This window comes from Pan troglodytes, chromosome 10 (assembly GCF_028858775.2).
Source record: "Pan troglodytes isolate AG18354 chromosome 10, NHGRI_mPanTro3-v2.0_pri, whole genome shotgun sequence".
Taxonomy (NCBI): Eukaryota; Metazoa; Chordata; class Mammalia; order Primates; family Hominidae; genus Pan; species Pan troglodytes.
This window is the reverse complement of record NC_072408.2, coordinates 84776826-84802111: the sequence shown is the minus strand read 5'-3', so window position 1 is coordinate 84802111 and position 25286 is coordinate 84776826. Positions and strand designations below refer to the sequence as shown.

General features: G+C 36.1%; 1 protein-coding gene across 12 annotated transcripts in view; it reads right to left on the bottom strand.

Moving 5' to 3' along the window:
* Positions 1-25286, bottom strand: part of NAV3 (neuron navigator 3) — an 891873-nt gene that overhangs the window by 187657 nt on the left and 678930 nt on the right. For all 12 annotated transcript variants that reach the window (XM_016923897.4, XM_509234.8, XM_009425884.5 and 9 more), the window contains 2 exons: positions 20030-21056; positions 5627-5742 (listed from right to left, as the gene is read on the bottom strand). In XM_016923897.4, the coding sequence (XP_016779386.3) occupies positions 5627-5742; positions 20030-21056 (1143 nt within the window). The remainder of the gene's footprint in view (positions 1-5626; positions 5743-20029; positions 21057-25286) is intronic.

Here is a 25286-nt window from a genome sequence, read left to right as displayed (position 1 = left end):
GACCCCCACCCTTTTTTTTTTTTTTTTTTGGAGATAAGGTCTTGCTCTGTCACCCAGGCTTGAGTGCAGTGGCATGATCATGGCTCCTGCAGCTTTGAACTTCTGAGCTTAAGCAGTCTTCTCTCTTCAGCCTCCTGAGTAGATTGGACTACACGTGTGCTACACAGCACCATGCCTGAACAATTTGATTTTTTTTTTTTTTTTGTAGAGACAGGGTCTCACTATGTTGTCCAGGCTGGTCTTGAACTCCTGGCTTCAAGCAGTCGTCCTGCCTTGGTCTCCTAAAGTGCTGCTATTCCAGGTATGAGCCACCATTCCTGGCTTTCTTCCATTTTCTAATGTGATGTTTTAAAATCCCAGCTCAATGGGGAGAGCTTCTGAACTGTAACATTACTTCTGTAGAATGACTAAACATTTTCTTCCTCATATTCTTTGATTATTCAGTGATGGCATAATCAAAAGTAAATTTTTATTTTCCATTTATATCAACCCCTTCAGTTGAGTATAATTGGTCATAAGTTCACTGTGATTATTTCCTGAGTGCCTTCCAAAGCCAAAGATATAAGTCCTATCTTTTCTGTTTATTGTTTTCCTCTGAAAATTATTAGGTTCCTTTTTTAGCGTAGTTCTCATTTTAATGCTATATCTATTATATTAATTTCATTTTACATGCATTTATTGAGTGCTATCTATATACTAACCATCCATTGGTGATGCCACTTAATAGACAAAAGTAGAAAAAAGAAGAACTGGCAAATTCTGGATATATTTTAAAAATGCAATTATTCTAGGGTATCTTAGTACCTTATTTCTTATAGTTAGTTCAATATTGTGTCATCTAAATTTTTTCAGTTTCTGAATTTCTGAGAAAATAACAAGAGTTCAAGTGCTGAGAAATATCCTAAAAAGTTGATTCATATACACCATTTGTTTCTGAGTACAAATAGAAAACAATACTTCTGGAGCCAACAAGATACTATAATGAATAGAATATCAGGACATCAGGTGTGAGGCATTAAAAAGGAGCCATGAATAAGTCTAAGGTTTCAGGCTTGGGCAACTGGAAGGATGAAATTCTTATTAATCAAAATGGAGAAGACTTGGGTAAAGAGTTTTCAAGGGGTACAATTTGTTAGGTTAATATCAGAGGTTCAGTTTGGGATATATTATGTTTGAAGTGTCTGTGAGATATTCAAGTGGAAAGATTGTGTTGGCAGTTGGATATTTGAGTCCAGAGTTCCGGGGAGAGAACTAGTGCAGAGAGAGACATTTGTAAGCCATCAGAATATAGATGAAATTTAAAGCCATGAGATAATATCGATATTAAATCACATTTATAGGTAGAGAAACCTAGAAGCAAAGACCTGGATAATTTAAATCATAAGAAATCATCAAGAAAAAAAGTATAACTAGAAAAGGAAACCAAAAAGGAACAGTAAGGTTTGAGGAAAACAGAGGGGATACATGACCCTGAAAATCAAGTATCTTAGTCCATTTGTGACGCTATAAAGGATTATCTGGGTGATTTACGAAGAAAAGAGGTTTATTTGGCTCACTGTTCTTTAGGCTGTACAAGAAGCTGCGTCCAGCATCTGCTTCTGGTGAGGGCTTCAGACTGCTTCCACTCACAGTGAAAGGCAAAGGGGAGCTGTTGTGCAGAGATCATGTGGTGAGAGCATAAATAAGAAAAAGTGAAGGTGCCAGGTTACTTTTAACAACCAGTTTGTGTGGGACCTAACAGTGAAAAGTCACTCACTCCCAGGAGAATGGCACCAAGCCATTCATGAGGAATCTGCCCCTGGGATCCAAACACCTCCCATGAGGCCCCACCTACAACACTGGGGATCAAATTTCTTTTCTTTTTTTTTTTTTTGAGATGGAGTCTAGCTCTGTCACCCAGGCTGGAGTGCAGTGGTGCGATCTTGGCTCACTGCAATCTCTACCTCCCAGGTTCAAGCGATTCTCCTGCCTCAGCCTCCCAAGTATCTGGGACTACAGGTGTCTGCCACCACAGCTGGCTAATGTTTGTATTTTTAGTAAAGATGAGGTTTCACTGTGTTGGCCAGGCTGGTTTCGAACTCCTGATCTCATTACCTGACCCCCTCGGCCTCCCAAAGTGCTAGAATTACAAGCGTGAGCCACCATGCCTGGCCAAGGGGATCAAATTTCAACATGAGAATTGGTGAGACCAAATAAACTGTATCCAAACTATAGCACCAAGGAAGAAACCTTCTTAGAAGAGGACAAATAGCTGCTGTGAGGTGAAATAAGATAAGCCCTGAGACTTGATCCTTGGATTTGGCCATGTTGACATTAGTGGTGACTTCAATAAGAGCAGTTCCAGTGGAGAAGTGGGGCTAAAAGCCTAAGAGACTGTGATTGAACAGTACTCTTTTTACAGCATGCCATAAGAGAAGGAGATAAATCACAACAGTACTTGAGGACAAATTTGGGGTCAAGGGAAGTTGTGGTTTGTTTTTTGTTTTTTTTTTTTTTCTTTTTCTTGAGACAGAGTCTTGCTCTGTCTCCCAGTCTGGAGTGCAGTGGCGCTATCTCAGCTCACTGCAAGCTCTGCCTCCCAGGTTCACGCCATTCTCCTGTCTCAGCCTCCCGAGTAGCTGGGACTACAGGCGCCCGCCACCATGCCTGGCTATTTTTTTGTATTTTTAGTAGAGACGGCATCTCACCGTTAGCCAGGATGGTCTCGATCTCCTGACCTCGTGATCTGCCCACCTTGGCCTCCCAAAGTGCTGCGATTACAGGTGTGAGACACCGCGCCTGGCCAGGAAGTTGTTTTTTTTAAATTAAGGTTGGAGAAATGATAGTATGCTATGGCCTAAAATAAGTGATTTGGTTGGGAGGGAGCTATTAAAGAGAAGAGAGAGTAATCTAAGTAAAAGCAGAGTAAATAGGTATTAAGTGGGTATATAGGTTTTACTTGGGTAGATGTGATGACAGTGGTTCATGAACTTTTCTTTGTGCTTCACTTTTTTAAGTGAAGTACACATCAAGGTCGTCAGTTAAGAGAAAGGATGGGACTGGTGATGTCGGACATTTGAGAAAAAAAGGTATAAAACATAGACTGACTGCCAGGAGCATTACATAGTCACTTGAGGTTGGAGGTCATATATGTAAAGTGAGTTGCATTGACATGCGGTGTGTTTTCTCCTGGTTCATTCATTGTTGGTATAGAATAGGTGGAGATTTAAATGTAACCAGGTCATGATTTCATCAAATGAGTACAATTAAGTGAGAGAGAGGCAATGGAGTTAGGGTATATAAAAATAAAAATAAAAATACATTCACTCATTACAGGAATTCAGCTAAGGAGAGAAGAAAAATATGCAGAGGTTGGTGAAGAACGGTAAAAAGTGGTAGGATCAATGAATTGGAAATCCTAGTGGAATCATTGCTGGAGTTAGGGAACAAAAGGAAGAATACTGAAATGATAGGAGTATGTAATCAGTGAGAGTGCAGTGCATGAAAGTGAGGTCATAGAGAAGTAGTAGTTTCTGATGGTGCCTAGATCTAGGGTATGATGATGAGAATAAGAAGCTCAGGAGGGACTGCAACACAAAATTATGGGAGGAGAGGCCAAGGTGTTAGAAAGAACACCCATGTAGATACTAAAATCACTAAAAATTAAGGCAGAAATGGTAAGAGAGTAATAGTGACCCATAAACCAAAATCTTAAAATGATGAAGATATGTAATCTAATTTCTCTGTGATAGTCATCTTATCACTGGCCTGCTCATATTTCCTCATCTAAATTTCTTCAATTATAGTACTCAACTTATAACTTACTAACTGCAAATAATATCACAATTCTTCCAGGAAATCTCAAGTTAGCAACGAGAGACATTTTCACCATCCCACTATAGGCTGCATTTAAACAGATGATAGTGAGATTGACATAATTAGACAAGTCTCATTGTACCATTTATTTTCTGTTTTCTTTCTTTTACTGAATTCCTATCAAAATCCTAGACTGAAAACTATGATTTTATGTAAATAATTGATTATTGCTGCAAAATGATATTATGCTCTCTGATAAACCCATTAAATTATTACATTAATTGCCAGTTTATATTCACTTTCAGGTATTCTATTAAAAATCAGAATGTTAAAAGGAAATATCAACTGGAAAAATGAAAAAGTGATCAAAGGGTAGACAATAAGGAAGTGGAGAAAAACATCAAATACAGACTATTCAATCAGATATACCGTGATATATTAGTTTCTGAAAACAGTGTTCCTTTGTGAAATTCACAAAAAATTGCAATTCAAACTCTACTAAATTCATTTATCCTACAGATTTGAGCTCTAGTGCTAAAACATGCAATTTGAGGACATTTATGTATAAATATATGAGGCATACACATCTTCATGCCATGCTAATTTTATAAAACATCTGGTCATAATAGACACATAGCATTATTTTGACCGTGGTACTACCCAGAGTTAATGGAAAGTCAACACATCCCCCATGTATTTGAAAAATCTACAATTATTAGCCCTATATCTGTGTCTTGGCATTACCATTTCTACCCCTCCCTAGAACTGGCCTTTGTTGTAATCGCCATATGAAACCTCTGACGCCTAATGTTATCAACTAATGCTGATTCCAAAATGTACCCTTGGGATATTGTTCTGTAATTGTTGTCAATATCCACTGCAGGATGCTGTAGTCACGTCTAATGCTTGCCAAATGTTTTTCAGGTCTGCCGAAGTGGGGAAGTTTCTTAACCCCCAAATTTGTGATAGAGTCACTTGAGCTTCATAGCAATACTTATACTTTGAGTCTTTGGAGTACATAGTAATTTTTTAAAATTAAATAATTTATTTAGTTTTCTTCATTTGAACTTAGCTGTGAATACACAGGCTTGGACCAGAGATTTCCTGGAACAACAGACATACCCCTACTTTCATGCATTATTATACTTAGGAGCAGATAAAGTACTCTGTACTCTCTCACCCTTTAGGGGCAATATATTTTGCTAGGAGGTTACTTGATTCCTCACGAATATAGATCTATATGTAATGAAATTAAACTAAATGCCTTCCATATATGCTTAGGCTTACCTGGACCCTAGAGAAAACATTGTGCTCAAGCTGAGCATCCCATTTGATACACACCAAAAACATGATAACTGTGTCTGGGATATGTATTTTTTTTCTTACATCATCTATATATAATAAAATACTTTCCTTTTCAGAGTTTTTTAGAATGGTCATTTGAAGCCACCCTGTAGAAATGTTTTAAATCGTACAGAATTGATGACAGAGCAGGCTGCACTAGCCATGGAGAATATACATGGCCAATCATTAGTTTATTTTCAATCTCCAAATGTATTATCCAGGTTTTCTCTGATTTTATTCAGCTACTTGACTGAGGGCAAAATGACTTAAAGTCTTCACTTCCGAAAGGACTACCATTCCTTTTATAGTAACAAAGAGATCATCCTAAGCAGAATAGCCAAATAGTTAACGATCTTTCAAGCATGAGATGTATATAGTCCATTTTTGCACTAAAAACAGTATACCACATATATGATTTAATAAAAAGTCTTATGGAGAGAATACAGAAATTCCTAGGTTTGACCTATGCATCGATGAGGTCACTTACCAGATATCTCCTCCAGGCACTGCTTAGCAGTCTTACTATATGATAAGTCCATCTTTGTAGGACTGGTACAGGAGTCAGCCGATGGTAAAGCGGTACCTTCATTTTCAGAATGTGCCCTGAAATTAACCATGAAAATAGAAAGAAATAGCAGTTATAGTCACTAGTCACTCATCAAAGTGGAAGTTCTACAAGAAATATTAATTACAAATTTTCCATCAAGGTAAGTATTTCTTTATGACTGGAATGTTCCAGAGCTGTCTATGTATAGGAGAATTGTGTAATTTTTCATATACAACGTAAGTGGGAGTGAGATGTGGAATTAGATTTCTTAGGCTTGTCTAAATTTGGAAGCTTATAACTACCAATAGTTGATTATAATTTGGGGGCAAAATATTTTAAAAGATCCAACTTCTTTTGCTATTTTAGAGGAAATATGGCCAAATTACATTTTTTGTGAGAATAGTGAAAGTATTAAAATCACACCTAAAATTCTTTTTTAAAACAAAAATTCTATAAAATATATTTTAAAATATGTGTAAAAATAAAAAATAATTTTGTTCTAGACTTTATACATCATTATGATGACTTAATTACCAAAGATTTCAGAGCAATTAAAGTCAACCAGAAACAAATTCTCATTCTTACAATTACCTTTCATATCATCTGTTTCACATTTGTCTATGTATGTACACGGGTATGTATTTGTGTGTGTGGTTAACTTGTAAAGAGTGTGTCTAATTAAAAGAAAAGCACTCAACAAAGGTCCTGAATACTTTTGATATTCTAATCATACTTCATGCATGTTTCTTCCCTTTATGCATGGGTAAACATTTTAAGATATGCTTTCTATTTGATGCAGCTTCAAAATCGATGTATATTTGACACAAACTAACACACATTTTAAATGTTCACAGCATGAACTACTAAGACACAGAAGGAGGCGAGGTAATATAGGATTGCACACTGGACTGTGTTCTTTAGAGACATCTCATTTGCCTTACTTCTACCCTTTTTTTTTCTGGTAGTAGGTCTGGGCCATGACAAGTGATCTTTCAATATTTACTACTTTAAGAATATTTACAAATAATGTTCATATGTGAATAAAAATGTATTATATTTTTGAATCAATGCTTAATTAACATTTTGCTTTTAATCTAAATTTGAGTTTCAAGAGAAAAAATGTAATCATTGATATTAGAAATAGTCAATATTTAACTGACAGGCCTAGAAACTTAAAAGTTCACTTAGGTTTTAAGAAAGTATGGAAAACTACATGTTGTCTGTATTGATATATGTGTTATATATGTGAACTAATATACGAAAGAAAGAACTATACAAGAAAGAAACTTTCCTATACAAAGTTGTGCCTTGGCCTCCAATAATTTCTGACAGACTGTTCCTATTTTATTCTAGCTTAAAACTGAATATAAAGAGCATAAACAAATTTAGAAAGAAAATGTACTATTTAAGTGATAGGATATATACCATTAAGGCCAGAAAAAAAGACCTCAAAGTAGCTAAATTTAAAAGATATTTTAGTCTTCCAATCATTTGGTATCTCGGCAGCATTTAGAACAGCAGCCCATTCCTTCCTTTATCAAACTGTACTACCTTGGCTTTTATGGCAAAAATTCTCCAGTGTGTTTCCCATTTTCTCTGGATTCTACTTTATTCTATTGTTTTCCTCTACATAATCATTAAATGTTGTGGTTCTGGGTAGTAGAAAAAGAAGTGGGGATACAGAGAGCAGAAGCGGGAGTTCAGCAAAGGAATATTCTATTCTTCTTCCGGTTTTTGTCTACAGTCTCTCTAAATGATCTCAATCATATTCATTGTATTGGTTATTATTTATTTATGCCTGAATTCTAAAATTCTAACTCTAACCCAGCACTTTACTCTGAATTCCCAATGTATATAAAGACTGTCTAATTGACATTTCTTCTTGGCTGTCACAAAAATACTTCAAACCCATCATTTATAGAACTAAAGTCATAATATTTTATTAACAAACCTGGTCCTGATTCATGGAGCCCTCTGGTGAAAACTTTATGGAACTTACAAGGTCTTGCATGGTTGGGTCCCACGCAACCTATGGGATGATGGTCTCCAGCATCATCTCACACAAGACTCCTCTCTCCTGTCTCTACTGTGGCCACAAGAGTCTTCTACCCACTTTCCACAGCTTCCTGCCAAAACAGGGTCTTTACACTTGATTATTTTCCTCCCAACTTCATCCAGTTGATTCCTTCCCTCCAAGTCTTAGCTCAAGTGACTATTTTTAAAAAATTGCTCCCTAATTTCGCTGATCAGGCAAAGTCTCCAATTATAAGCACTTCATACTTAGTATTCCCTGGACCTATGTTTTCAGAACTTCATACTCTTGTGATATGAGATTAATGTAATTAATTGATTAATGTTTAACTCCCAGACTAGACGCTATTCTCCATGTTTGAACTCACCATTGTATCCCCAGTGTCCAGTCTTGTATCAGAATATAAGTTTCAGTCAACAAATCTTTTATAAATATATGAATAAATGATATTAGCCATAACGGTAAAACAAAATTATTGGTGGGTAAAACATATGCAAGAAAGAGTAGCATATGTGTAAATATACTGGGTTTGGGTGTAAAACTTGGCCCCATCACTAATCAGTTACTAACTCATGTGATGTTGGCTAGTTACTTCACCTCTCTGAACTTGTTTGTTCATCTGTAAAAATAGGAAAAAATGCCTGCCTTGCAAAATAATTGTGAAATCAACTGTTATTACAAAAGGACCGGAAATACATTCTCTCTTGTGAAATTCTGGTCAATATTAAAAGAGCAAATATATCTGCTCTTTGTGTAGCCTGTTTCTTTCTCTTCTGGACCCCAATTTCTCACATATCCCCCATCTACTCACAGTCCCTCCCCATTCGTTTCTAAAGTCTACTAAAGTCTGTTCTTCCACCTGGCTTCATCTATTGTGGGCCACTCTACCCCTCGCTGACCTCTTCCTTAACCTATTGTCTCTGAACGAAGGGAAAAACAATCCTCTGAAGTGTTCTAAGGATTTTTATTACTTGCTGAAGAAGTTTAAATGGAGAGTATGTAGTGAAACTGTGGACCCCAGGGAAAGTTGACTGGCTGCCTGCAAAGAAGTGTCACAGAGACACAGCACCTTGTTGAACTGGCTGGGAGCCAGGGTTGACCTCTAGTCCTGCAGACTTTGTATTCACAGATTTATCTTTTAGAAGCTGAGTCACATTAAGCATTTCACTGAAATATTTGTCTAAAGCCCACTGCTAATTGGTTCCTATGAGAACAAGACCAACAGCTGTCACAGGAGCAAGAATGTTTCTGGCCATGTTAGTTAAAAAAGATTCTATCTCCATCTAAGAAAGTCTGGAGTAAAAGAAAACTTGGAATGTATTTTAGCCGTATAGTTTTTGCTCTACTAAAAGCAAACAGCTCTTAAAAAGAATTCTTCAGAAGCTGACTTACGGCTATCTTCCTCAATATGTAAGACTTAATTCCATTGGTTAAGTTCCCAATCCCCCTGTCTGAGACATGCTTTTTAAAAAAATGTATTCCTACTTGTGACAGCTCAGTCTTGTCTTGGAAGCCTTTTTAAAATTTTTGTTAATGTGGCAGTGCATATTTTTGGCAGACTCACTCTTTTATGTCTTTTAGTTTAAGTCACAAGAGACTCTTATTTACCTTAAGTTCTCTGGTGTATTTCTCGTCAAATTCCCTACATGAGTGATCTACATTAGCATTAATAAGGAAACAGATTGATCAATGAAAGAAAGTAACATGGTGAAGGTAAACTTCAAATCACTGTAAAAAGGACTTAGAAGTCATCCTTGGTTTATATTCACATGGAAATGGTACCAGAAATGTCTACTGATGTTACAAGCCATCCGTTTCTCTAGTATTTCCACCTCATAATTTTTTACGGCAAAATTAGATTTTAACTCCAGTCTATAGAGGATCAATCAATGCCAACTGGTAAAGATGTACCTTTTATGCAAATGATCAAAGAAGTTGAGTTAAATCTCTGAAGACTCACAACATACCCTCTATTTTTATGCATGATTTGTACCAGTTAAATAAAAATATTTGGGTTGATTCATGAAATAATTTATAAAGACTTTAGAATCAAGAGTGTTTTCTAATCAGAAAGTACATTTTGACAGATATAGTGAATATTGCAGTGGCACATTCACTGTTTCCCCATAAACTGATAATGCATTCTCTTCCTATTAACTGGAAAAAGAAAAAATATGTATCATAATATTCCTTCAAAATATTCAGCAACATGGTCCTATGTAGACAATCTTACTGTGCATTTACAACATGGTCATCATGTTATGAGTAACTATTGAAACCATAAGATATAGCATTGCAAAAACAGTTTATCTGGATTTCTTTTATTTATTTACTTTCTGAGATAGGGTCTCACTCTGTCACCCCGGCTGGAGCACACTAAAGCAACCATAGCTCACTTCCGCTTTGACCTTCCTGGTTCAAGAGATGCTCTCACCTCAGCCTCCAGAGTATAATTTATTTAGAATTCTAATAAGCCAGGTCCTTCATCTGTTACTGAGAGTTGTAGTAATTAAAAGTCATGATACCAGTGATTACCATGAGAGCTATTACCTGTTTTTGTGCACTTAATATGTGCCAAGTGTGGTGCTTAGTATTTTCCTAGAGCCTATCACTCAAAATTCACAATAATCTTGCAATGTAGGTGCTGCAGATAAAGAAATTAAGACATCTAGAGGTCAAATAAGTTGCCCTAGGTAACAATCTAGTAGATGCTTAACCAGTACTTGAATCTGGCTACCTGTAAATGTTGATCTATTAAGTACTACCCTGCAGTTTAACTCCATCAAAATGCCTCTGAACTAAGTATTTTACTGCATTTAAGGTTCCCTTAGCTAACAGACAGCTCAGTCACTCAGTCGTTAAATGTGACACATCCACTGGTCTAACATAAATGTTATTCTTTATGTACTGATCATTAAAAGGAACTCAGTAATAAATCCTAGACACTATCAAACCTCTAATCTTTAATGTCATAAACATGAATGTTTGCATATTGATTTGTATTCAAGAAATATTTCCCCCTGTGGATCCATCTTGATATAGATATGGTCACAAATGTAGACACAAGTAGAACTGATTTGAGTCAGAAACATTAACTAATGGTATTGTAATTCCTGTTTATAACCCCAACAAAAAGGAAAGAAAAGCACATATCTTTCAAAAACCACTAATGTGCTTGCTTTCCTATTTTCTTCATTCTGGAAAGGCAGACGGGTGACAGACAGGGCCAAGGCCAGGAAACTGTTGGGTTGAACAGAAATCTAGTGTGGATGGAAGATTTACTCGATTCAGGGGAGTTGAGTAAATAAGAAAACATATTGAGAATAATGAGAGCCAAGTTTCTCATGGTTGACAAAAAGAGGCACAAGTATGGAAAGAAAAATAAACTGTGGTGTTGAGTTGGAATTGGAGGTATTATGAATGTATGTATATGTGAATAATCACATTGAATTATGATAAGACATATATACAATATCAAAATAAATAATGATTCAATGTATGTGTATGTATGTGTGTGTATGCATACATATATTTCTTGGTTTTGTCCACCAAGAAAACCTAGGAGCAATGAGATCTTGGTTTCTAAAATCACCCTATACAAAAAGACATACAAGTTCCTTAAAGAAAAGAATAGGATCTAAAGCCAAGTTAGGGAATGTGCAAGATGAGCCTAGAACACCTTGAGCCATAAAGAAAGAAAATTCTCAAAGAGTGATAGGGCAGTTGGAAAGGAGATACAGCCAGTTTGAAGGGGTTCCCAGTGGCCAAATCTTGGAAAATTAAGCATCAAATAAGTTGTGATAGTAATGAATTATAACAAATACAGTAGAAATCTATTTGTCCATATAATTTAAATAGATAGAAAGATCATGGGGAGAAAATATATCTCTTTCTTAAAGTAGAATGCCAGAGAGCAAATGCAGAAGACAGGATGGAATTACAAAACTAGTTGTCATTAATTATTGACATTTTTTGCACATTATTAATTCAGGCAACAAAGCTCAATGGATGCTAAAACTTGTGGGTCAAAGTAGATACAAAATTGCGTTTTTACACACAGTCTCAAAATATCTTCCCACAAAAATACCTATTACATACAACTGGAGACAAATTCACTTAGAATATAAAACGGTGGCAGATATTATCTTAATCAGGCAATCAAATTCAACACAACCAAAATGGAAGATATTGATATTCATATCATGAAACACCCAATGAAATGCAACAGGAAAAACACAGTATCATTTCGATGACATTCCTGACAAAAAAATACATTTAATATGTATCTAATAATGAGGAACTATATGACAAACCCAAATTAGAAACATTATGTAAAATGCCTAGCCATCAATATATCAATATCATGAAAGTCAGGGAAAGGCTAAACAATTGTTCCAGATTGAGGGATATTCGGAAGATGTGACAACTACTAGGTGCAATATTTATCCTGAATTACTAAAAGTGACCATCTTTGGTGAAACTTGGTGAAATATGAATAAGTTCTCTGAGTGCTCTGGGAGAAGTGTACATAAGAGTCATTTGCACAATTCTTGCAAATTTTCTGTAAGATTAAAATGGTTTCCAAAAACATAACATAAAATATGAAGAGAAGAAATAACAATGGCTTGGTTAGGCAATCTTGCCATGAACCTTGTAATCAAGCACAGAAAAGGTAGTTTGTGAACCTCTCTGCTGGCTCTGCTGGGAAAATGCTGACTCGTGGTAGTATTCTACACAAAAGTGCCTCTTCCAGCAGTGTGTTCATATTCCATCCTAAAAATACCGCTGTGCGAGGAAATGCAAATCACTACCTGATGTGCAGATACATATCAAACCTAGCAAAAGACAAGCTTGCAAGCCAAGCATTCAATAAGCTTTAGTTTTTACTGATAGTCAATTATGCCCAGTTCACATAAAACCATTACTGTGGTATATTATGTAGAAGTAGCTTCAGGGCTTACAAAAGCATTACCTGAATGATGGTTAAAGGCTTCACATTTCAATCTTTGTAAACTCACAGTTCCTCCTCCTCTTCATTATACTAGCTCGACAAATAAGCCAAACTTAAAACCTTGTGAGTAAGCATTTTCAAAACTAATGTTTTGCATTCTTCACCTTTTGGAAAATAGCATATTAAAATGTCAATTTCCCTGTCACATCCTAGGCAAATCTATAGTCCCACAGAAATATTTTATAATAAAAATCTCTTCTGAGAATCCATGGTGTGGTTGTATAAAGTACAGCATATTATATCAAAAGAAGGAAAAATTCTAAATTCAGATTTTCTTGACCTAATTTTACAAGTCAAGTGTTAATAGAGGGTCTCTGCTTATATTTAATTAATGGGCTTAAGAAGCATGATACTTTTCTCCTTATGAATAGTGCCTTGCCTTATCTAAGGATTAGGTATTTTTCTTTTTTGAGAACTGCTCAAAACCCTGATTCTGCTCTCTTTGCCTCTTCATGTTTGCTTTATGTCCAATGCATTGTTTCCTTGGCATTTACCACAAATGGTCAGAAAAGAAAGAATGTAGACTTCAAAACAGCATAACTCTGGGTAAGCATTATTTCAAAACTTTGTTGGAGGCTTCTAAAGAGACAGGTTTAGGGAAAACACACAGGTCTCCCTTTTCTCTGTAATTAACCCATTATTATATTATTTTATTTCACATGTCCTTGAAGGCATGTAGAATATAGTTGTGATGTAATTAACACAAAAGCAATGGAAGAAAATTGACATATGGGAAAAAGGGAGGTATTTTTTGAAAGTCTGAAGGATGTAAGGTAACAATGTTTGAACTCCAGGCAGGACAAACAGGTTCAAATAATATAGCTCAGGATGGACACCGAGAAAGAAGAGGAACAATAAAAAAAGGAGTTTTAAAAAAACAGAATGAAAAAACTACGTGGTTCTCCTTTCTCTTTTCTTCCAATAACTGGAACCTCCTTCGAGATTTAATAAACCTAAGAAATTCAGTAAATTGCTCCTTCATCTATACATTTAACCTGGTTCATCCTACTCTGACCTCTCCCACAAACAATCCATTTTACATACTGAAGAAAGAATAACTTTTCTGATCATGCTTTCCACACACATGCTCATGTGCATGCATGAACACATGTATGCACACACACATATACATACATAAAGTCCAAGTTTCTGACATTCAAGAATTTCTACTACAACCAGGCTCCAATCAATCTTCAATGTTCAAGAGAAACTGACCTACTTGCCGACCAGCCTACGTATCTTTTATTGACTTTGTTTATGTGGTTCCTTCGGCCTTATGTTTTCCTCCCTGTCCCCCTCATCTCTGCATTACCAAATCCTACTTATCTTTCTGGACTCAGTTCAAGTGCCACTTTCCCTGATTCCAATAGCTAAAAGTAACTTTTCACTTTTTTGAAGCCTCAGTATAACAAATCTATTTCACTCCTGGGGAGCTTTACACTTCCAGCTGCATTTTGTTGTTCTCTTTGAGCTTGCCCCTTGTCTACCACATTGTGGATGATGAAAAGAAAACGACATAGGACGTATGATTTTTTCACTCAATTCTTGATGTCTCATGCATAAGAGATATTTAGTAGGTAGTTGTTGAAAGAAGATAAAAAATAAGTGAATGAATGTGCTGAAGAGAAGGTATGGTTTAATTCTTTAAATATTTTAAAGCTGTTTGTATTTCAGTTAAACCCTCCTATTTATAGGAAGTGAGAGACTTCAGAATTTTTTTTTGTTCCAGTGTACATTTTTGGCAGGTTTGAAAATTCTTCTATAGCAAGTGATTCTAACACGGGATGATAGTGTTTCATTCAACAATTTTTATTTGGTATCTACTGTAGGTGGCCTCTGTACTGGGCAATTATGCTACTAAATAAGAAAGACAAGACTCTTAATTTCAATGAACTTACATTACATTAGGAGGTGGCTGAAATCACACTAGTTAATAAGTAAACAAGAAAAGAACAGATAGTAATAAACTGTATAAAGAAAATACAAGAGGATGATTAAATAGAATTCTGAGAAGGCACATAATATATATTCCCCTGGAGTAGGTGGTTGGAGATGGCTGGAGATTAGCAGAGCTCTAATAACAAGACAGGCCTGCAGTGATCTACAAGACAGTTGTTACAGTCATAAATGAACATATATGCCAAAGATATGTTCTAAAGCAATATAGGTTGGTTTGTTGAGAAGGAGGATGAAGGCTGAGATACAATGTGCTGGGGTAAGGTGGGACTGCATGTGGCTGTGGGGATCAATTGTGAACAGGGTATTAGATTACTTAGAACCTGGAGGGTCATGGTGCAATGTTTGAGTTTTATTTTTTTAATGTAATGGAAATCTAATAGATGGCTTCATTAATTAGAATAAGATATATGATTTACGCTTTTAGAAGGTCAAAATGCCATCTGTGTGAAGGATGTTACTGCAAAGAGCCCAGAGTGGAAGCTGGGAGACTCATTGGAAACTAGATGAGAATTGGTGGTGTTGTGGCTTGGACCAGGAGACAAGGGCTGGAAATGGAAAGAAAGTCTGATTGAGGGTATGTTTCAGAAGAAGGGTTAGGAAGACTAGCTGAAAATTTGATGTATGGAGAAGGGGTCATTGAAAGAGAAAAACAAAATCTAAATTATTTCCATTTCTTTTCTTCTTTAGTATCTGATATGGTTTGGCTCTGTGTCCCTACACAAATCTCATCTCAAATTGTGATCTGAATTGTAATCCCCATGTGTAGAGGGAGGGACCTGGTGGGAAGTGATGGGACCAAGGGAGCAGTTTCCCCCATGCTGTTCTCCTGATAGTGAGTGAGTTCTCATGAGATCTGATGCTTTAAAAGTGTATGGCAGTTTCCCATGTCCTCTCTTTCTCACCTGCTGCCATGTAAGACATGCCTTGCTTCCTCTTCGTCTTCCACCTTAATTGTTAGTTTCCTGAGGCCTCCCCAGCCATGCAAAACTGTGAGCCAATTAAACTTCTTTTCTTTATAAATTATCCAGTCTCAGGAATTTCTTTATAGCAGTGTGAAAACTGACTAATATAGTCTCTCATTCATATAATTACAAATCCTAACCATTAGTGTCTATAGCAGTTCCAGTCACTAGTATTTGCATAGCAGCTCACAATTTACCTATTATTTTTCCCATCATGCCTGGATTATAAAATTGTAGAATATCAAATTTGGATGATAGCACAACATTCTTCCCTCCTTGTGACAAACTGTAACTCATCTTTTATGCCTTACCCTTATCTTAACTTCTTGGTGATGCATTAGTTTACTCCATTTTGCCAGATTTGTAAAAAACCCTCTTTTTTCCTACATGAATTGTGTATGTTGCATACACTTCCATAACAGTAATGGTTTAATATTTTTGATGATATTATTCTTACTACCCTTAGTAGACTGAGCTCCCAGAAGGCAGAGATTTTTTAAAAAAATCTTTGTATCTTCTGTTACACAGTATTTGTAGAATGAGGGATGAGTACATAAATGAAAAAGTATGCAGCAATTTCCCTTTGCTTAAACTGTAATAACTGGTCACTTTGCCACTTTTTAAATACTTCAGATGGTCATCTTAACACTATAAAAAGCAGCCTATTCCAGTTTCAGGTAGCTCTAGTTATCAGGAACTTCTTAAACCAAAATAAAATATTTTCTTTAATTCTTGACATTTTGTCTTAGTTATATCTATTTGATAAATGAATAAGAATAACAGCAAATTTGAAACTACTTTATCACTCTGTAGAGATAATTGAATTACTGAAACTATGTACAGAATAATTTATATTAGATAGGAAGTTAGGCTAATAGGAAATCTATTAACTTCCAGAATCCACATTATATTTATAGAACTCTGAACACCCAGTGTGTGACAAAGAGTACTATGAAGCATTTATTGAAGTCTCAGAAGGAATAAGTACTGACCTAGAATTGAGAAAAAAAGTCACCATCAGCCATCAATCTTCCCATTATATAAAAGTTATTTAATTATCTTTACATATCATATATATATGTATCTGTATACATTTATATAATTTATACTAATTAACGGCAATTACCATTTTCAATTATAAATGAGTTCTGATTGAGAATTTTGCAAGTGTACTATTGGCATTTTCCTAACCAGAATTTTCTCAGTAACAATACCTCTTATTTCTGTCACGTAGATAGAACTGATAAGCAAAGCAAATTTCTACTAGCTTTATGATCTGAAGAGATTATTACTATTCTGACTTAATATCTCTGCTTCTTCATTTCTGGAAAATGGGGGATAACATTCTTTCTCATGAGTTCATGATGAAGTTTAAATGAGAAAATTCACATATATTTTGTGACACAAAGATTTTCACTAAGTAAGCACTCAACAAATGATAATACCAACATCAAAAAGTAAATTATTAGTATTATCTCATCAAATGATTAGCAACTCCAAAAATAATTGTCAGGGATTTTATAGGAGGGATTCTTACATGGGGATAGAACAGTGAAAGTCAGAAAGAACATAAAAGGTTACATAATCCAAATGTCATGACTCTATAAACAAGCTTTTACTGAAAGCTGAAAAGAATGAATATTAACCACTCTGCCTTTTGAGGATTTACGTATTATTTGTAAAATTGTTCTACATTGATTTAAAAACTTTGAATGAATATTACTTTATATATAGACTTCAATGTGAAATTTTATGAGACAGTTTTAATTTATTTATTTATTGTAGAAACAGGGTCTTGCTCTGGTGTACAGGCTGGTCTCAAAGTCCTGGCCTCAAGTCATCCTCCCACCTTGGCCTCCCAAAATGCTGGGATTACAGGCATGAGCCACCATGCCAGCCATAGTTTCATTTATTTTTAGCTATCTTATATTGTTGATAATAATAAAAATAATTACTGATATTCATGTAATTTGCTCAAAATCTGGCTGTGTGCTAAAAATTTTACATGGGATTATTTTCTTTAATCTTTCATACAATCAATCGAGGTAGGCATCCTTTATCAATCATACTTTATAGGATTAGAAAGTGAAGTTTAGGGAAGGCTGTTTACTATGTGGCAGATACTGTTCCACAGATAAATATCAACTCAATCTTCAAAATAGGCTAATGAGGTAGCTTCTACAATTATCATACCTATTTCACAGATTAGGAAATTGTGGGTCAGAATCTTTACATATATGACCCAAAGTAACACAACTGATCAGTGGGCATTGAGATTCCCACCTAGGCAACCACCACCACAAGATGCTGTTTCTGAACAATGGTAGAGTAAGACATATTCTATCGCCCTTTTTTTCTCTTTTTTTTTTTTTTTTTTTTTGTGAGTTTCCCTCTTGTTGCCCAGGCTGCGGTGCAAATGCACGATCTCAGCTCACTGCAACCTCTGCCACCTCCTGGGTTCAAGCAATTCTCCTCCTGCCTCAGCCTCTCTAATGCCTCTTTTCTTAGCTACTTGGCTACACTGCCTCACTTTTATAGTCTTGTTGTTAAAGAGGTCAAACAGAAACTCAAAGAGTTTCTCAAAGAACTCATCAGGGTCACACAGAGGATCCACACTGTAACTTCTAAGCTGTGCTGCTGTGCTGCTTCCTGTTTTTGATATTTAAAAGTTACATTTTCAAATGGAAACCACTAAATTTGTTTCCACTGGATATTTTATTGCAAACAATTTTTTTAAAAGCTTGTTGCTACTTATAGAAAGAAGCCTACTAAATTAGCAGTTCTAGATTTACACTTTCCTATGAAATTCACTTGTGATTTTTTGAAAGGATTGATGTTTTTACAGAATATATTTGTAATCCAAAAGGGTGCTGAGTATGACATATTTAAAACTTCATGATTTTTTTTCTCACGTTTTTGAAATGTGGATCATGATTTTGACATCTTAAATTCTGCTTTGTCAAACAGGGACCCTGGAGTCAGAAGGAGCTGCAGACTCCCATCTGATCCAAATACAAGTATTTTAAATGAGTTAGTACTGCTGAAGTCAGAATAGCAACATTCAATTGTAATGTCCCAAGAGCTTAAATGTAATAATTATAATAATTTTGTTTTGCTGAGTGTATAAAAACCTCAGAAAAAAAGCACCTGCATTCCTCATTGAGAAAAAAATAAATCAGTATAAACTGCTTTATTTTAAAAACTTTTACATTCAAAAAATTTAATAAAATTTTAAACTATATAGTTTTGACCCTTTCTTAATTATAGTGGGTCCTGCTTCCTATTCATAAAATTTTCTTTCTGTAGTTAAATTGCCAACCTGCCCGAAAGAGGGACAAAGCAGACATTATTGCTCCCCAGGCCATCTCCTTACCAACCAAGCAGTGAATAAACTGGGGACACAGCAGTTACTGACATATCTCTAATCGATTAAAACAAATCACAGAACAACAGGCAAAGTGTTGTCTTTACCATTTGGATGGTAGGATGCATATTTTAAAATGCATAATAATGCATTTAAAAATTTTATATTGTGTATTTCAATGCCTACAAAATAAGAATGCAAAGTAAAATAAACAATAAATAAATAAAAGGTAAAAAAAAACAAATCAGTAATACAACCCAAATAAGTAATACAAATTATATATGTAACCCCTTTTACCTAGAAACCTATGGCTTGCTATGGGAAATTAATATAAAATTTACACTGAGAAAGTAATACCTTATAAATAACATTTGAAGAACATTTGTAACACATCAGGATATACAGTAAACATGTTATATGCATGACCTCTGTTAATAGTCTCAACTCTACAAAGTAGTGCATGGTTCCTATTTGACAGCTGAAGAAAATGAGACTAAAGAATGTTAAGTAACTTGCCCAATGTCTTATAGCTGAAAAGTGGCAGAACTAGGAATGAAATCCGCAACTTTGTCATTTCAGAGGCTGCCTCTTTAACCATTATGGTATACTTTCTCCCAAAGATGACAATAAAAATAACCGTAAACGATGTTAAAGTGAGAATTATTTTAAAAGTCTGCCGCTAGTAATAGAAGCAGTATAGTAGTAGCAATAATATGAATAAACACAAGAGAAAGTTGTGGCATCTGGTTTCTAGCTGGCTTTTGATAACAAGTAATTCAATTTTTGAAGGTCTCAATTGCTGACAGGGAATGAGAGAGGCAATAAAACTAGATCCTACTGGAAGTCTTTTTCCAGACTAAGATTCCGCACTGAATTCTAGGCCTCTATCTTTAGCATGAAACTTTACTCCAAAATGACGACATAAAGCACCACTTTATCAGCCTTCCCTATTACACTCTGAGTATGTAGGCCTGTAAATATATTTACAACTGTGGATAAACAGAGGCCACCTTACCTGTAAATGAATGGTGCCACTGTCGCGGTATTCGGGTGGCTATGTTGCTGCTGTTGAGGGAGTTGGACAGCACCATTTCCTGTGCTCTGCCCACTGCTTTGTGCCACTGTCATGGTACAGGAACCAGAAGGAGAAGCTTGGCCAGCTTCCCTTCCTTCCAAAGGGGCAGGACAACTAGAAGCACTTGCTTTCTCCATGGTTATAGGCTTAGATAAGGACTGGGAAGGGCTCCCCTTGGTAGTCCTGAATTTCTCAGACTCTTTGCTTGCTGTGCTGCCAGGTGAAATGGTTTGCTTTGCTGTTGGAACTTTAGAGCCTGGTTTTGGAATACCACTGGAAGATGGAATTAAGCTTTCCTTCTTAGCTGCTGTTGTCTTGCTGCCCTTAGGGATCAAGCTTGCAATTTTGGAGGTCTTTTTTGGAGCCATCTCTGTCACCTGATCCTTCTCTTCTTTGACTGGTTTTTCAGTGCAAACTTTATTTTTGTCCCTGTTCTTTTCTTCTTTTTCCTTTGGCTGTAGCAAAGACTTTTTATTGCTGAGATTTTTGCTTCCAGCTTTTGGAGGGGCCAACTTAGGTGACACTTTGGGACTGCTATTTGTTGAGCCACCACTATTCAGACCACTGTTAAAACCTTCCATTTCACCAGATTCAGAAAAGGCATCATCATCCTTCCCACCATCACTAGGTCCTGAACTGGGAGGCTGCGGGGGGCGTAAAGCAGTCCGGGCATTGACTAGCTTGAATTTCTCAAGCATGGATTTCTGTCCTGAGGGAGCAGTTTTGACCCCTTCTGAGACAGGTGGCTTCAGTCTGTCTGAAGATGGTGTGGGCGAGGTGGCTGTACTTGACTGCTTTACAGTCAACATGGTGGAGGTGGCACTGTGTTTGACATTCATGGACTTGCTGCGCCAGGGCTTGCTGGCACTTGGAGAAGGGATGGCAGAGGCAGGAGGCTGCCCAGCAGTACTGGGAGGCTGCACGTTACCATTTACACCTGAAGACGATTGAGGTCCTTTGGAGGAATCTGGACATTGTTTAGAAGAAAAATAAAGAAAAGGCGATTAATCTTGATCATTTATATTACATAATTGAGAACTTCCAAACTATTGATGGATAGAAGTCTCTCTCCTCTGAACTGAAAAGAGACTGTGGCATCAATCACTTCTCTGATGTGATTTTTTTTTACCATATTTCAAAAATGCAGAGTGTTTGAGAGGCATTGATTCTGGGGTGGGGGCTGTGGGGGGATGTGCTTTATTTTCCCCTCTGAAATTACTCTTACCCAAATAAATTTGCTAGTCACAGATATCCAAAGATGAATAAAACACTATCCCTCCTCTAAGCAATTCTCTTTGTTCTTTTCCAACCACCACTGTAGCCCATGCTAGTAAATGGATATTCCACCTTGCCCTATAAAAATATGTTGTATAATGCTTGAACTCGGGAAGCAGAGGTTGCAGTGAGCTGAGATCTCACTGCTGCCCTCCAGCCTGGATGACAGAGCAAGACTCTCTCTCAAAAAAAAAAAGTTATTTATGATATTTCATATTCTATAATGAATATAATATGAATAATTATTACAAATATAATTATGCTAACTGACATTTTATTGAAGGTTCTCTAACTGCATTATTTCACAACAGCCCATTGAAGTGGGAAGGGCTCATATTCCTAATTCCCATTTGTAGAAACCAGAGCTTGGTAAGCTTCATTCAATGATTTAGGTATCTAATGAGGAGTGTATGGTGGAGCTAGGCTTTGACCCCACATCTTGTCACTCTACAGCCCAAGCTCTATAATTTTCTTGGAATATCAAACATTCTAAGTGTTTACCACAGTCATTCTCAAAACTTTAATGTGCACACAGTATACTTGGGGATCCTGTTAAATGCACATTGTGATTCAGCAGGTCTGCAGTGGGCCCTGAGGTTCTGCATTGCCAACAATCTTCTGAATGATGCCGTTGCTGCTCACACACAAATCATACTTTGAGTAGCAAGGGTTGAGCAGACTCACAAATTCTGAAAACTGTTGGCCTTTTCAGTTTTAAAGAGCTGTTTCTTAACACAGTCCCCCAAATTGCTAAATTCATTAAATGTTTCATAGCTATGCAATATTAACATTTTTTACTGAACTTTCAGAACCTTGGCTAGCTCTGAGTTCACCTGGATGTTTAGCAGTTTGCTTCAAATAATCTCTAAAACCAAAATAAACTCTTCAGGTTCCCCTAATGTCATTTTTTCTCATCTCTTTGTCCACATACTTGGTATGTATCTTCTGTGCGTCTACAACTAGGTTAAGAAGTAAGAGTGTGCCTGGGAGCTTCAGTGGGGTTGATCGGAGAGGGTAGAAAAGAACCAGTCAGGATGCTTTTTTAACTGGCTGATGAACAAGGGACATAAGAGAAGGTGCTCTTTCCTTAGAAAAGAGAAACAAGTTGAAGACATTAGCTAGAAGACTGCTATAGAAGTTCAAGTACAGAAGAGGAATTTCAACATCACTGCACCCAAAACTGAAACAAGAGGGACTCTGAATTATGACATCCACATCCAACCCACAGTAATAGTCATAACAGCAGCTGTAACATCATTCTCAGGCGAGTACACACATATAAGACACTTCCTGAAGCTCCGCTCTAAACCTGTCCACAGCCTGTCCCTATACAGAGGCAATGAGATGCCTCAGATTTCATTAAGAGGGCAAATCATAGGTTGTTGTGCATCAGGAAGGCACTGGAATAATAAGAGTCTCTCTGGACTCCTCACAGTAAAGATTGCGCAACAGCAGCTGAAATGGCAGCACCTGTAGTTTCTACAGAATGAATGTAGTCACAAATTATAATCGTTGCCATTTATATATTCAGGAATAAGTAGCCTGGTCTCAATGACATATTTCTGAATGTTGATTACTCAACTTCTGACTATGAATGAATCTCAGCATGGGGAAAATAACAGATTTCTAATGCACATATTTAAAGGCATTCCAAAAATGGATTTGTATCTTGCATTTTTATGGGCTATCTCTGCTTACAGCCTTACCTCTTGTCTATGGTCCCCAAATAGCAATTTGCTTCCACTCCCTGTCTTCTGCTTCCTCTTCTTATACCTCACCTACATTCACCATTGCCAACTCCACCATAACCAAATAATATTATTCATCTACTGCTTACTTTATTCCAAGTACATAATAAGTACTTCATACATGGTATCTCATTTAAACCCATAATAATCTACAATATGCTTATGATCTCTCTTGTTAAAAATGAGAAAATGAAAACTTAGAAAGATAATTTGTTTTCAATCATACATATGGAAAAACTTAGAAAAAACAAAATCTAAATTGGAACTCATTTTTATCTGACTCAAACATTTGGAAGATTTTCACTGTCTCTTCTTTCCACATGTTTACTGCATGCCAGAAATTCTGCTGAAATGGCTCTCCAGCAAGCCACATTTATCGCACAGTCAAGTTAATTGGGTAACTCCTTGTTTTTCTTCTTCCTTGGTGAGCAGGATATAAATGGGGAGAACATCACACAAGACACTTTATTCAGGTATTATATACCTTCTTCTTTAGCATCTTACTTGCACCTGTTCCTCTGAGTTGATGTGAGAATAGATATTCGTTCACACTTGCAAAACATCTAAATTCACAGAACTAATGTCTAGTTATCTCATCTTGTAAATAAACAATATTGATGACTTGGGAACAATGCCAACCAAGTTCTAAAATTAATACATGGATGTAAATGTGGCAGTCACAACAGGCATATGGAAAGTTTATAGTGGGACATTTCTCTCTGGAACCTCAGTTAGCTGTAGAGTTAGCACCACGTTACCAAGAGTGGTATCAGTCTGAGAAAGGACATAGAGATGATTCTTAATCGCTTATCTCTTTTTCCTCACTGAATAGTGCGTTGCTTTGACAAAAGTAAACTAGGTGCCAACTCTGAAATATAATAAGTGACAACAAAAATGACGACAAAAGCACCATTCATTTCTGAAGTATTTCCTGCATGGCAGGCATTGTGCTCAGTGATATAGATGGTCCCTGCTGAATATAGGATACTTTAAGCATCACAGATCGTGGTGGAAAGAGGAAAATGATTAAACAATGTGGCTATGCCACTTATTTTGATAAATAATTAGGACTTTAATTTCACAACAACATACCAGATGCTTTAAAAAAATTAAGTTGAAGAAAAGTGGCAGTCAAATCTAAATATATCTTGGTATTAAGTGGCTCCTCATGCACCTCCCCACACTGCTTTGCATAAATAATTGCTCGTGTATTGCCTCAGTCATCAATTTTATAGTGACTCAACAGAAACATGGGGTGGAGTTTTATAGGGATCCTAGAAGAGCTGTTCATTCTGCACATGCTTATATTGTACCTTTGCAATATTAGAGTGCCACTCTGTGGAGACTTGTACAATTTAGAGAAGCTTACATTCACTCACCAGCCAGTATGTAATTTATGTACAGGCATATATACTTTGTGGACACCTCAATATTTGTGCATGTATGCATAAACCAACAACACATATGCCCAAGTCTATTTAGTCTTATAAATTGATATATACATAGATATAAATATATAGATATAGATATACACATATATTTACACATATGCACCTAGTTATGGTAACTCATGGAAAGAATACTAAAATCCCTGAAATTATGACGTTAACAACATATTTTAGGCTTAGATAAGTATTAAGTAATAAAGCAGTAAAATGCATAATTAAATCACCAGTAAAATAATAACTAAAGCACATTTGCACTGGCTTGAAAACAGTTCAGTTCTTTGACTTTATTGTAATTTCAGAGTAATTAAAAAAACAAAGTGTTTAAGAGCTAGACATCTATGTTTTAGCTGAATAAGCTGCCCAAATTTAAAGACTAATGCATAATTCTCATTAACTCTGATAGCTGTATAATGTTGAATTAAAATGTTGCCAAATCCTTGGCATCTATCTTATTAATTCTGTGTTGTGTGTAAATAAAAGCCAAAGCTTCCACACCAGAAGACACCTGATTAGAATCTAGACAAAGAGAAGGAAGCCCTGTTCAGTGAGTAAACAGGTACAATATAAGAATCACATTGAGAAATGGCAAAAAGATGGTAGGTAGTATCCCCTCTGGTGCTGGGGCATGTTTCTTAGCAACATGGAAAAACGCCTCTCCACTAAGGAACTCCATCAAATGATTGCATGTTTATAGATCATAATAAAGAAACTGGATTCCAAATAAAG